At 35.9% G+C, this 13,163-nt stretch overlaps 1 protein-coding gene across 1 annotated transcript in view; it reads left to right on the forward strand.

Moving 5' to 3' along the window:
• The window catches only part of stau2 (staufen double-stranded RNA binding protein 2), a 124,929-nt gene extending 113,268 nt beyond the window's left edge, over positions 1-11,661 (forward strand). The window contains exons 13-14 of the mRNA XM_073830546.1: positions 6,576-6,689; positions 11,539-11,661. Of these exons, the coding sequence (XP_073686647.1) occupies positions 6,576-6,689; positions 11,539-11,661 (237 nt within the window). The remainder of the gene's footprint in view (positions 1-6,575; positions 6,690-11,538) is intronic.
• Positions 11,662-13,163: the final 1,502 nt, after the last annotated feature.

The raw sequence follows: 13,163 nt of genomic DNA on the forward strand, positions 1-13,163 counted from the left end.
AAGCTTTCCACATCTGCATAACAATCAAGCACATTTAATGTCTGCTTGATATTTCACAGTCAACTGTATGGAAAGTGGAAGCATATAGGAGCAGCAGCAACTAAGCCACAGAAACCATTGAGTGGGATCACTGAGTGTAAAAGTCTCCAACGAGTTACAAACTTGCACTGCCATTAAAATCAGCACAAAAATGTGTGGAAGAAGCTTCATGGAATGGGTTTCCATGGCAGAGGAGAGCTTCATGCAAGCTTCGTATCACCAAGTACAATGCCAAGTGTCGGATGGACTGGTGTAAAGCATGCTGCCACTGCATTCTGGAGCAGTGGAAACCTCTTTTATGGAGTGACGATTCAAGCTTTTTCTGTTTGGCAGTCTATGGGGCAAGAACATTACCTGCTAGACTGCTTTGTGCATGCTAGTGTTGGGTCGAGTCCACCTAAGTCGAGTCCGAGTCGAGTTCGAGTCCGAGTCCAAAATGGGGCGAGTCGGACTCAAGTCTGAGTCCAAATGGGTCGAGTCCGAGTCCAACTAAACACTACTGTTTTTCAGTATCTTAACCTTGTTTTAACCTTTACAACTAGAATAAGGCAATGACAATTTAAATGTAAAAAAGCAAACCGCTATTGCATATTGCCATTTAGATTTTTGATTTCATACCATCTTATAATTAGTGTCCTGCCCAGCAATCTTTAAAGTCATGTAACAGAAGTTATAACTTATGTATTGTAATATATTTCAGAGTGAAACAGCTTTTAGAATTTGAAAAATTATAGGACAGGACTTGACTTTATTTGCTGTTGTATAGTAAATGTATAAATTCAATGGGGTGGGTAGGAGGCTTAGTGAATGAGGCCTGAGGAGCAGAGAATGCACCTCTTATCTCTGATTTTGGCTGTTTTGGGTTTTATATGACGAATGGTAACACTTTTTTTACCAAAAGTTCCCTAGATGAACCTGAGCTTCGCTTCCTGCAACACAGCAAGCGAACGGACAGCGTATCTCAATGCGGTTAAAGGAGAAGTTCACTTCCACAACAAAAATTTACAGATAATGTACTCACCCCTTTGTTATCCAAGATGTTCGTGTCTTTCTTTCTTCAAGCGTAAAGAAATTGTGTTTTTTGAGGAAAACATTTCAGGATTTCTCTCCATATAATGGACTTCTATGGTGCCCCGGAGTTTGAACTTCCAAAATGCAGTTTTAATGCAGCTTCAAAGGGCTCTAAATGATCCCAGGGTCTTATCTAGCAAAACAGTCAGTTGTTTTTTAAAAACAAACATTTACTACTTATATACTTTTTAATCTCAAAACTTGCAAAACTAGACAAGACAAGCATTTGAGGATAAACAGTATATAAATTGTAATTTTTTTTTTTTTTAAGTAACCCATCGTTTTGCTAGATAAGACCCTTTTTTTTTCTCGGCTGTGATCGTTTAGAGCCCTTTGAATCTGCATTTTGGAAGTTCACACTCGGGGGCACCATAGAAGTCCATTATATGGAGAGAAATCCTGAAATGTTTTACTTAAAAAAACATAATTTCCTTACGACTGAAGAAAGAAAAACGTGAACATCTTGGATGACAAGGGGGTTGAGTACATTATGTGTAAATTGTTGTTCTGTAAGTGAACCACTCCTTTAAAGTTGTCCAAATGAAGTTCTTAGCGATGCATATTACTAATTAAAAATTAAGTTTTGATATATTTATGGTAGAACATTTACAAAATGTCTTCAAGGAACATGGTCTTTACGTAACATCCTAATGATTTTTGGCATAAAAGGAGGATACAATGTATTGTTGGCTATTGTTAAAAATATACTCGTTCTACTTACGACTGGATTTGTCGTCAATGGTTACATATATAAATGTATTTATCTGCCAAAACATGCTAATGTTAATGGTCGCAATTTTAATATATCTAACATCATCTCCTCAAGTTCAAAGCTAAGCCCAAACCTGAAGTTATTCATGGAAATATGGCATTCAAGCCAGTATCATGACCTGACCAGACCATTCAAAAGTTGTAATCACGCTTTAATTTCCGCGCTGCCCACCTGCAGCATCTTTATAACCTGTAACCCTGCTCTTAATGGCAAAGCACTGACTGATGATATGAAAGTGATTTAATTTGATGCGAGAACATCTGGAGTTGTATAACTCGGCAGTAGCGTCAGGTTCATAATTTCAATTACAGAAGTGGATTGATGTGGGCTTTTGAAGGTGACTCGCTCCATTTATGGGGAGCGGTATGATTCAGAAGACCTTTTTGGCTCTGGTATGCCTTGGACCTGTAATCCGACCCACAAATCGGTGAATAATTGTTTTTTGTATGATTAATGAGGCGATTAAAAATATATTTATGTTATAACTGTAAAATCCGGCATGGATCAAATTTGTTGATGTGCAGTGTCTGCTTTAGTGGTAAAAGGAGCCATATTTGGTTAGGAAAAGTGAAGCTTTATCTACAGTAACTGGCTTCAGACACTACAGATAGACTGTGAATATAGTTCTTTATTGCCATCTGTGAGTTCCTTTTAACATACATGGAACATTTGAAATGCACAAAAGATTCTATATAGTGGGAAAATGTTCTCTGCGAAAACTCACTTGTTTTTAAAATTATTTTTAGACTTTTCCCTCCTTTTCTGTGTAGAAACGTTACACCCATTTGTCAAGGAGAGCATGCTGAAGCTAGACGTATCATAAACAAAGACATGTTATGACTCAAACTGCCGGTTTAGCACATGTTTAACTGCAATATGATGTTATCAGATGTGCTCATGTGTTAAATCCGCCAGCAATATCGTCCTGATAAGGATCGCTGCTCCATGTGCTTAAGTCAAAAGCAAGATGTTACTCCATTTTGTTTTCATTTTCTTCCTTGCCATGTGGCAAATCCCACTTTAATGAAAATAAAACCTATCAGATGATGTATGTTTTGAACATCTGCGCCAAAAGATCTGCCTCGTGACGTGGTTCATTCCTTTTTGTTTGTCTTACCCCCCGTACTGTGCTGTGTAAAAGCACTTCAAATAGCACTGGCAACATCCTACGCTTGATTTGGCTCCTTTTTCCACGGCACATCTCCGTCTTATACACAGCCGACATCAAACGCATCTCCTGTCCGGGCATCAAAGACCAGGGACGGTTTGTTTCTGTCCTTCTTGCCCTTTCCCTGTTCCTGGAGCTGGTGTTTACGCTGGGATTTTCATTAGCAAACACATGCTAGACGTGCTAATCCCTTATGGTCTGATTTTTGCCTCGTTCTGATGGGGCCCAGCTGTATCGCTGTGGCGTATTTGTGCGAGCAGCGATCTTTGAAAACAAAGTTTGTCAGGGAGATGAATCTTTAGGCTGACAGGAAGCTGGCACTGATCTGGGTATCTTGAGCTTGATGGTGGCCCGCAGTTATTTGCTCAAAGTGACGATACTCCACCACAATTAAGTGCATTAGGAAAAGTTTTAAATCAAAACCAGTACCGCTAACGGATACACAATCAGCGGTATGTTTGCTCTACTGCTCAAACACATGAGATTAAGTTAAATGAATTTCGTTTGGCGCAGATGTAGTGTTGTTTTGCATAATGTAATGCACTGTAATATAATATAATATGCACAGTATCTTACAAAAGTGAGTACTCCCCTCACATTTCAGCAACCATTTTAGTATATCTTCTCAAGGGACAATACTATAGAAATGGAACTTGGATATATTTTAGAGTTGTCAATGTGCATCTTGTATAGCAGTATAGATTTACTGTCCTCTGAAAATAACTCCACATACAGCCATTATTGTCAAAATAGCTGGCACCAAAAGTAAGTACACCATAAGTGATAACAGCTTGTATATTGTTTAACCATTCAAAGACACAAGTCTATTCATCATCTTTATGTTTTTGTCTTCTGCCTAATAGGACTGTACAAAGTTGTGTATCTTCTATTAGAGCAGTTCAAATTTGGTGCATTAAGTACAATTCTCTCATACTGGCCACTGGATGATTAGAAATGTTGCTCTCCCCAAAGATGGCCAAGGCTATTAGAGGTTCAGTAACACCCTGAAACTGAGTTACACTACAGTGGTCAGGGTCATACAGAGGTTTTCCAAGATGGTTTCCATTCAGAACAGGTCTTGCATGGGTCGATCAACGAAGTTGAGCACTCATTCTGTGCGTCATCTGTTCAAAAAACAGACGCATGAGTGCTGCCAGCATTGCTTTAAAGGTTGCAAAAGTAGAAGGTCAGCTTGTCAGTGCTCAGACCACACGCCGCACACTGCAACAAGTTGGTTTGCATGGGTGTCATCCCAGAAGGAAGCCTCTTCTGAAGTTGGCTCACAAGAAAGCCCGCAAACAGTTTGCTGAAGACAACCTGTTGAAGAGCGTGAATTACTGGAACCATGTCCTGTGGTCTGATGAGACTAAGATAAACTTGTTTGGCTCAGATGGTTTCCAGCATATTTTATATAAAATATTTTTATATATTTTATCATTAATATTCAATAATATGCATTTATATATTTATATAGTTTTTTTTTAATTAATATGGAATACTAATATACATAATTACTGTAATCTAGTTAATATAATGTAATATAATATACTAAATATAATTTACAGTATTTATAACTAATCAATAAAATTGTGAATATTCCTAAAAATTTTATTTTATTTAAAATATTTGTATGTATTTTATTAATAATAATCAATACTATGTATTTAGATATTCATATAGTTTTTTTATTAATACAGTAGTTATAAAAATTTACATAATTACTATAACTAAACTAGTTAATGTAATGTAATATAATATAATAGTTTTACAGTATTTAAAATATTAAAAGCTAGTATTTAAATAATTAGAAATATAATCAATAGAATGTTATATTCATAAAAATATTTTTATATTTTTTATTATTAATAATGAATATATATTTATATATTTTAATTAATGTCATACAAATATACACAATAACTAACTATAAACTAGTTAATATAATGTAATATAATATTATATAATAAACTAAATGCAAGTTTCACAGTATTTAAAACGATTAAAAACTATGTAAATAACTAGAATATAATCAATAGAATTGTAGGTATTTCAAAATTTGTTTACATAAAATATTTGTATATATAATGTCATACGTATTTATATATTTAAAATGTTTCATTAATATGTCATACAAATATACATAATTATATTATATATAACTAATTATATATACTGTACCCATTTTATTTTATATACTGATTTTGTTATATTTTGTTTTATGTAAGTACGTTTTTATATTATACATTTTTATATATTTTAGTTTTAATTAAATTAATTGGGTTATTAAATTGTTTTCTATTAAGAGGGTTGTTTTGTTTATAAAATATGGCTTTAATTAGTTAAAAATTACTCAGTGTATAATGACTGGTTAATGAACTCAAATGCAATTAATTGCATTTTAATCGCATTATATTTACTTGATAAATTAATGTTTTAAAATAGCAACCTTTATAACATGAAGAACCTGATCAGTTTGTGCAGAATATAATAGAAATATTAACGCAGTGGAGCCATTTATTTCTTCTCTTCACCAGACAGAAGATGTTTGTATATGTCAGAGTTCCTGTTTCCTGGAGCTGTGAACGCCAGTCACACATTGGGCTTCTTGCAACGCGTGTTGTTAACATTGTCTTTAAAACACACTTCACAGCGGAATGCCCCGTGGATCTGGCCCATCAGACCACTTGAACACTGAACATAAACACACGTTCATGGAGTGAGAGATTCTTTCTGTCTGCTCTTGCACTCGTTCATCTGTTCCTCTTCTCCCCTGGATTCTCAGTTTTATGCATTTTATGAAATTAATATATGAACATTTAGTCCAAGACATTTCTTGTGTTGAGGAGTTATCTGGAAGCAGACTTTCACACATTGTAACCAGTTGTCCTGTTTTCTTATGGAACAACTGACTTTTCCCAAATCAGTAAGATTAGACATACAGATTTGTATCCACTGTTATTCTAGAAATAAGTTAATTTCAGTCATTAGTTATGAAACCAAAAATCACTAGCAAAGTCTTAATTTAAAATTTAAAATCCACAAATAAATAAAATGAAAAAGCAGTTTCATTTATAATTCTGTATGTTCTGCAAGGAAAATAGCCTGGATATGCATATAGGTCAGGCATAACATGATCAAAGTGGCCCAGCATAGTGTCCAAAATCCATGCACACACACACACACACACACACACACACACACTCACTCTTTGGGTGTTGCTGAGTGGAGTTTGACGTGCAGAGGTGTTCTCAGAAACCCCAAACGGGGCCAGAGCTCGCCTCTAAATCACTCTATCACTCGGCATCCGAGCGCTTGAGAAAGCATAGATTGTGAAGCATTCATATGGATGAAGATCAGAATCTAAAACCACTGCTGTTATCGAGCAAAAGTGAGCACAAACTACCAGCCAAGTCTGAGGATCCAGTTCGTACTTTTCCCACAAAATGTTTTCCAAGGTCAGAACCGCAGTGCAGTACATGCTGTAATATTTAATACTCCCTTCCCTCCGTGTCTCGCCTCATGCAGGTGCAGTACTCCGATCGGCAAACTGACAAAGAGTTCATGACCTACCTGACCCTCTCACCTGTGCAGATGACTTTCCACGGCATTGGGAGCTCCATTCCAGCTAGCCACGACCAGGTAATGAGTCTGTCTGTCTATCTGTCATTCTATCTTTCTATCATTTTATCGTTCTATCTATCCATCCATCCATCCATCCATCCATCATCTACCTGTCATTCTATCTTTCTATTGTTTTATCCTTTTATCGTTCTATCGTTCTCTGTCATTCTGTCGTTCTTTTGTTCTTTCATTCTATTGTTCTTTGGTTCTAACATTCTTGCATTCTGTCATTCCATCCATCCATTTATCCATCTATCTATTTCTATCTATCTTTCTGTTGTTCTATCTACAGTATCTATCATTGTCTATCTGTCGTTCTAACGTTCTATTGTTCTATGTATCATTCTGTTTTGTTGTTCTATCTATCTATCTATCTATCTGTCTGTCTGTCTGTCTGTCTGTCTGTCTGTCTATCTATCTATCTATCTATCTATCTTCAAACCTTATCTATCTATCTATCTATCTATCTATCTATCTATCTATCTATCTATCTATCTATCTATCTATCTATCTATCTATCTATCTATCTATCTATCTATCTATCTATCTATCTATCTTCAAACCTTATCTATCTATCTATCTTCAAACCTTATCTATCTATCTATCTATCTATCTATCTATCTATCTATCTATCTATCTATCTATCTATCTATCTATCTATCTATCTATCTATCTATCTATCTATCTATCTATCTATCTATCTATCTTCAAACCTTATCTATCTATCTATCTACCTATCTTCAAACCTTTATCTATCTATCTATCGTCCTATCTATTGTTCTGTTGTTCTATCTACAGTATCATTGTCTATCTATCGTTCTAACGTTCTATTGTTCTATGTATCATTCTATTCTATCCATCCATCTATCTATCATCTACCTGTCATTCTATCTTTCTATTGTTTTATCCTTTTATCGTTCTATCGTTCTCTGTCATTCTGTCGTTCTATTGTTCTTTCATTCTATCATTCTTTGGTTCTAACATTCTTGCATTCTGTCATTCCATCCATCCATTTATCCATCTATCTATTTCTATCTATCGTTCTGTTGTTCTATCTACAGTATCTATCATTGTCTATCTGTCGTTCTAACGTTCTATTGTTCTATGTATCATTCTGTTTTGTCGTTCTGTCTATCTATCTATCTATCTATCTATATATTGTTTTATCTTTCTATCATTCTATCATGTTATTGTTCTATCATTCTCTGTCCTTCTATCTGTCATTCTATTGTTCTGTCATTACATAGTTTTCTTTTATTCTGTCATTCTGTTGTTCTTTCTTTCATTATTATATCGTTTTCGGTTTCAACATTCTTTTATTCTGTCATTCTATCTATCTGACTATCTGACTATCTGTCTGTCTGTCGTTCTATGTATCATTCTGCCTATCATTCTATTGATCTGTCATTCTATCTCTCATTATGTATACAGTTTTTATTTGTTTAACAAAATATGAACAAACATTCACTGACATTTATTTTCAAAGACATAAAACTCACTTAGACTAACAGTTTCATATTAGGGTTTCATAAACTAAGTATTCACTTTAAATCATCATAACGCCTTTTGGCTGATGCTGCTTGGTTTGATTTTTTTTGCATCTAATGCAGTGACATTCAGACATTTGTCAGTGTGACTTAAGTGCTCAGAGGTTTTATGTTTCTTTGTTAAATGATTTCCAGATACAGATGATTTTAAAGAAATCATTTGTTCGACAGACTGGTATTTCATCACCTTTTTCCCACGGTTTTTCAAGCCAGTTGCCGCATTCCATGCTGATTCGTTGATTGCTTTGGAATACAAAACTAATATTGGGAAAATGGCAAAGCGACTGACACATTTGTGCTGACAGATCTGAAAGCATCTCGGAGTGTGCTGTCATTTAAGAGGTGTTCGTTAGGAAGATTCATTGGGGAGAACATGTTGTGCACAGATACTTTATTGCATTGTTTGTTTGCAGAGTTTCCTTGGATATATCCGACCATCCCGCAGCCAGTTACTTTCTAGCGCAGTTTCAACATTCAGGCAATCGGAACACGCACAGCCATTATCCTCATTGTTAATGATAAGTGTGGTTTAGTGACAGACCAGACCACGTTTGATTAGGTTTTTTTTTTTTTTTTTTTCATTTTTCTTGCAGTAATTATGAAACAAAAAGAGCCCTAGGATCTGCCCTGGCTAGTATTCATGAGGTGGCTTATTGTGTAGTGTCATCCATGCAGAAAAGCGGTTGCTTACATTATCTAATCTAAACATAGGACGCTCTTTTGTTCTGCCCTTCAAAGCTCCACTCTCTAATAAAGCCCGTTCTATAACCAGTAATAGGGATTTCTGTTGTGGGGACATAGCCGCCAGAGCAAAATGAAGGCAATATAGGCCATGGACTTGTTGTTGCCAAAAGCACTGGTGCATGACCAACTGTTAGGGAGCCTTTCTTTTCCAGATTCCTTAGTACAGTGGCGTCCAGCCACAAAAGGAGTCAGAACAATGAACCCAGGGTGGTTCTGGATTGTGACACTTTTTGGCCCAACTTGCTCCACTGCCCCACAGTTTGCAGTCACTGCTTCGAACTGTAATCCACTTCTCCAAGAATGAGAGCAGGGCTCTTTATCTGTCACTGTGTAGTTTGTGGTAGCCAGGGACTGCTTGTCACCCTTTATACTCTCTTGAATATTTCTCAGGGTGGATTTATTTTTGAATGACTTCTGGATAGGAAACACATGGTGACCTTTTGTGACAACATGCCCCAATAGCAGAATGTGTTGTCATGCTTGATGTGCCAGTTTGTAATGTGCAACATTATGAAACTGTTCTGCCCTACAAAGGCAGAACACCCTAACTTCACATTTTGTCTGAAAGGAGTGACGACCAAAATCATCTCTTAGGCAGTGATCTTTCCTGTAACAGGCGAGTTTGTCCTAACCAGTGTTGGGAGTAACACATTACAAGTAATGTGAGCTATGTAATCAGATTACTTTTTCTAACTAGGAAAGTAACACATTACTCTTTAATTTAATATTCAAAATCTGCAGTAATTAAATGTTTAATAACACAAATATCCTTTGTGTATTTAATCCCATTTTATTAACCAGTATCTTTACTGACCTTATTTTTCATGCAATCTAAAACTAATTTCACTTTTGGTGTAAAAGGGCTTTTACATTTGCCAAAAATATACATTTTATATAATAAAACAAACAAGCAAGCCCAGCCCAGATGAGAGAAAGTAACATAAAAGTAACTTAACACATTACTTTACATATTTAGTAACTTAATTAGTTACTTTGTTTAGGGAGTGACACAACATTATAATGCATTACTTTTAAAAATATTTTTCCTTAAAACTGCTCTCAACTATTCTTAGATTTTTCAAAATCTCTATGAAATCAATCAAAATTAAGTAAAAAAAAAACATAAATTGTAATAATTAGAAAAAATTAGTGAAGTGCAGTAAAATATAATGACATAAGTAATTAAGTAATTGTATTATATAGCAATATAAAATTATACAAATTTTTAGTAATTATTTATGAATTTTTGTTTGGATGACAAGTCACAAAGGGTTTTAAACTAGATATTTAAATCCAACATGCAAAACCACTGCTAGAGAAAAAAAACATTTGTGACCTTGGACCACAAAATGAATGATTTGTAATGATTTGTAGCAATAGCCAAAAATACATTGTATGGGTCAACATTATAATTTTTTCTTTTATGCCAAAAATCATTAGGATATTAAGTAAAGATCATGTTCCATGAAGATATTTTGTACGTTTCCTACCCTAAATATATCAAAACCTAATTTTTTATTGGTAATTTGCATTGCTAAGGACTTAATTTGGACAACTTTAAAGGCAGTTTTCTCAATATTTAGGTTTCTTTGCACCCTCAGATTTTCAAGTACTTGTATCTTGGCCAAATATGTGACCCTGGACCACAAAACCAGCCAAAATAGCCAAATATACATTGTAAGGGTCAAAATGATAGATTTTTCTTTAATCAAAAATTATTAGGATATTAAGTATAAGATCATGTTCCATGAAGATATTTTTTACATTTCCTACTATAAATATATCAAAACTTATTTTTTTTTATTGGTAATTTGCATTGCTAAGGACTTCATTTGACCAACTTTAAAGGCAATTTTTTCAATATTTAGATTTTTTTTTTTTTTTCAAATAGTTGTATCTTGACCAAATATTGTCCTATCCTAACAAACCATACATCAAAGTAAAGCTTATTTATTCAGATTATGTATAAATCTCACTTTGACAAAATTGATTATGACTTGTTTTGTGGTCCAGGGTCACATTTGTGTACAGTAACTTGACAGTAATAGTTACTGAGACATAGACATTGTAACTAGTAATGGTTAACCTTAAAATGTATCAAGCAAAGTACAGCGCTCTCAATTAGAACAATGTGATTAACAGCACAGAGTAGGTGGACATGCGTGATCAAGGTTGAGGAATCAACCTCACATGTACTGTTTATGGATGAGCTTTGCGAAGCATGTGGGCTGGGACACGTGTGCCTGGGATGTTCAAATTGACTGTCTTATCTTACTAACTATGTAGCCATTGGGAATGTGATGGGGTCCGTTGATAACTCTTTCCTGGAGATTACCACTATACTACCATTCAGCCCATAGGAGAAGAGTCTATCAGTGTGTAACATGTTGTTAATCCATCAAAATTGATCTGTCTTCTTGATTTACCTTGTTAAACTAGCCACAGTACATTTTGTATTGTATATCTCACAGACTGCAGTAAGATTTTGAACTCTGATTGGACGTAAGCCTATGTGATGTTTCCCCATAGCAGTCCCAGGTCACTTTTTGACACGTACTCATTGGTAGAATTGACAGAGTCCTGCGGAGAGCTGTGTAGAGTTGCTCCTGCACTTTCCTGGCTCCTGCAGAGCCTGTCAGTTCACAGGGCCCAGGGCCCTGCTCTTTCTCACTGCCGATGAAGGCCTCAAGCCCCCATAGTCTGACGCCCCTCCTGCCCTGATCCTTGGCCCTCCATGTGCATTCCTGAAGGGCCTGGGCGTCTTAGATATACAGCTGAGCGCCCCCGCCGACCCCGTGCCAGCTACGCAATGCCATCTGCCCAACATATGTTTGTATTCACTCGTCTGCCTTGAGCAACGAACTCACCAGAGGCCAAAATACATACTTAGCTGCATGTCTTTCTTGGTTAATGTCTTTTTTTGAATGGCATATGTGTAGGTTTTGATTCTCTTAATCGATTTTCATGTCATTGTTTGGGTGGTTATGAAAATAGTACTTGAAAAGTTGCTCAAACCGGTCCAGGATGTTGAACCCAGAGTGTTTGATTCCAGGAACGGCGTGTCCATTTTTGGCTTGTTAGGGCGTTTAAATTGTCCATGTTCTGCAGAGCTGAAGTAACATAAGTGTCAGCCCACAGCGGCAACAAACATGTCAAAACGGGGAGCTCACAGAGCCCTGCACGAGGTGTTGCTTATACAACATGGAGGCCCTGAAATCGAATGTGACAGGGCGAATTTGGCTGCTGCTGCGTGTGCACGCTGTGCTCAGCTGGCTGCTCTTTTCCCAAGAGCCTTTGCATCCAGCCTTCAAGCTGAGGCCTGGGAATAGTGCAACCTCATACATCAGGGGAGATCTGAAGTTGGCAGTTTCTGAAGTTCTCAAATGAAGTCTTAAGAGCTGACCGGCAAAGGCCAGAAGTTCTCGAAACTCAACTACGGTTTGGCTGCTTTCTGTTTTTAGTCCTATAGAAAAAAATATAATAGCCCTTTGGCAGACCGTTTAGAGCGAGAGCAACAGAGTTGGCCTAGTTAAAAGGGATATTTCGTCCAAAATTAAATTTCTGCCTCAATTTACTCATTCCAAATCAGACGATGATTTTTAAGCAAAGTTTCAACTGTTTTTGTCCAAACAATGAGATTTGGTGAGGTCTAAAACAATGTTGGACCCCATTGACTTTCATTGTATGGACAAATAACATTTGTCCAAAAATGTAGTCACTTTTTTTTTTCTTCCAAAAGCAAATGAACAATGCAACATCAATTCATCTTAAAGGCATAGTTCACCCAAAAATGCAAATTACCCCTTGATTTACTCACCCTCAAGTCGTTCTAAATGTCATTAAAAAATGTCTTCCAAGCTTTATAATGACAGTGAAGGATGTTGCGATTTTAAAGTCCAATTAAGTGCATCCATCCATTATGAAAAGTACTCCACACATGTGCCTTCACAAGGATTTGTAAAGAAAATTGTCAGATTTCGATATAAGCCAAGAGGAGTCTGGTTTTCTGTTGCTGTAAATGAAACTTGGTTCTTGCGAGAGACTACAGTTGCAATCAAAATTATTCAACCCCCTTGACCTGCAAGACCGTTTGTTGCAAAGAACAAAATTTTGTGGCAACAATTCAATAAAGACATTAGTACACTAGTACTGCACAAATATCAGTAATTCTGAGATTGTAAATTGATGAATAATGAAGAAA

Source organism: Garra rufa, chromosome 24, assembly GCF_049309525.1.
Source record: "Garra rufa chromosome 24, GarRuf1.0, whole genome shotgun sequence".
Lineage (NCBI taxonomy): Eukaryota > Metazoa > Chordata > Actinopteri > Cypriniformes > Cyprinidae > Garra > Garra rufa.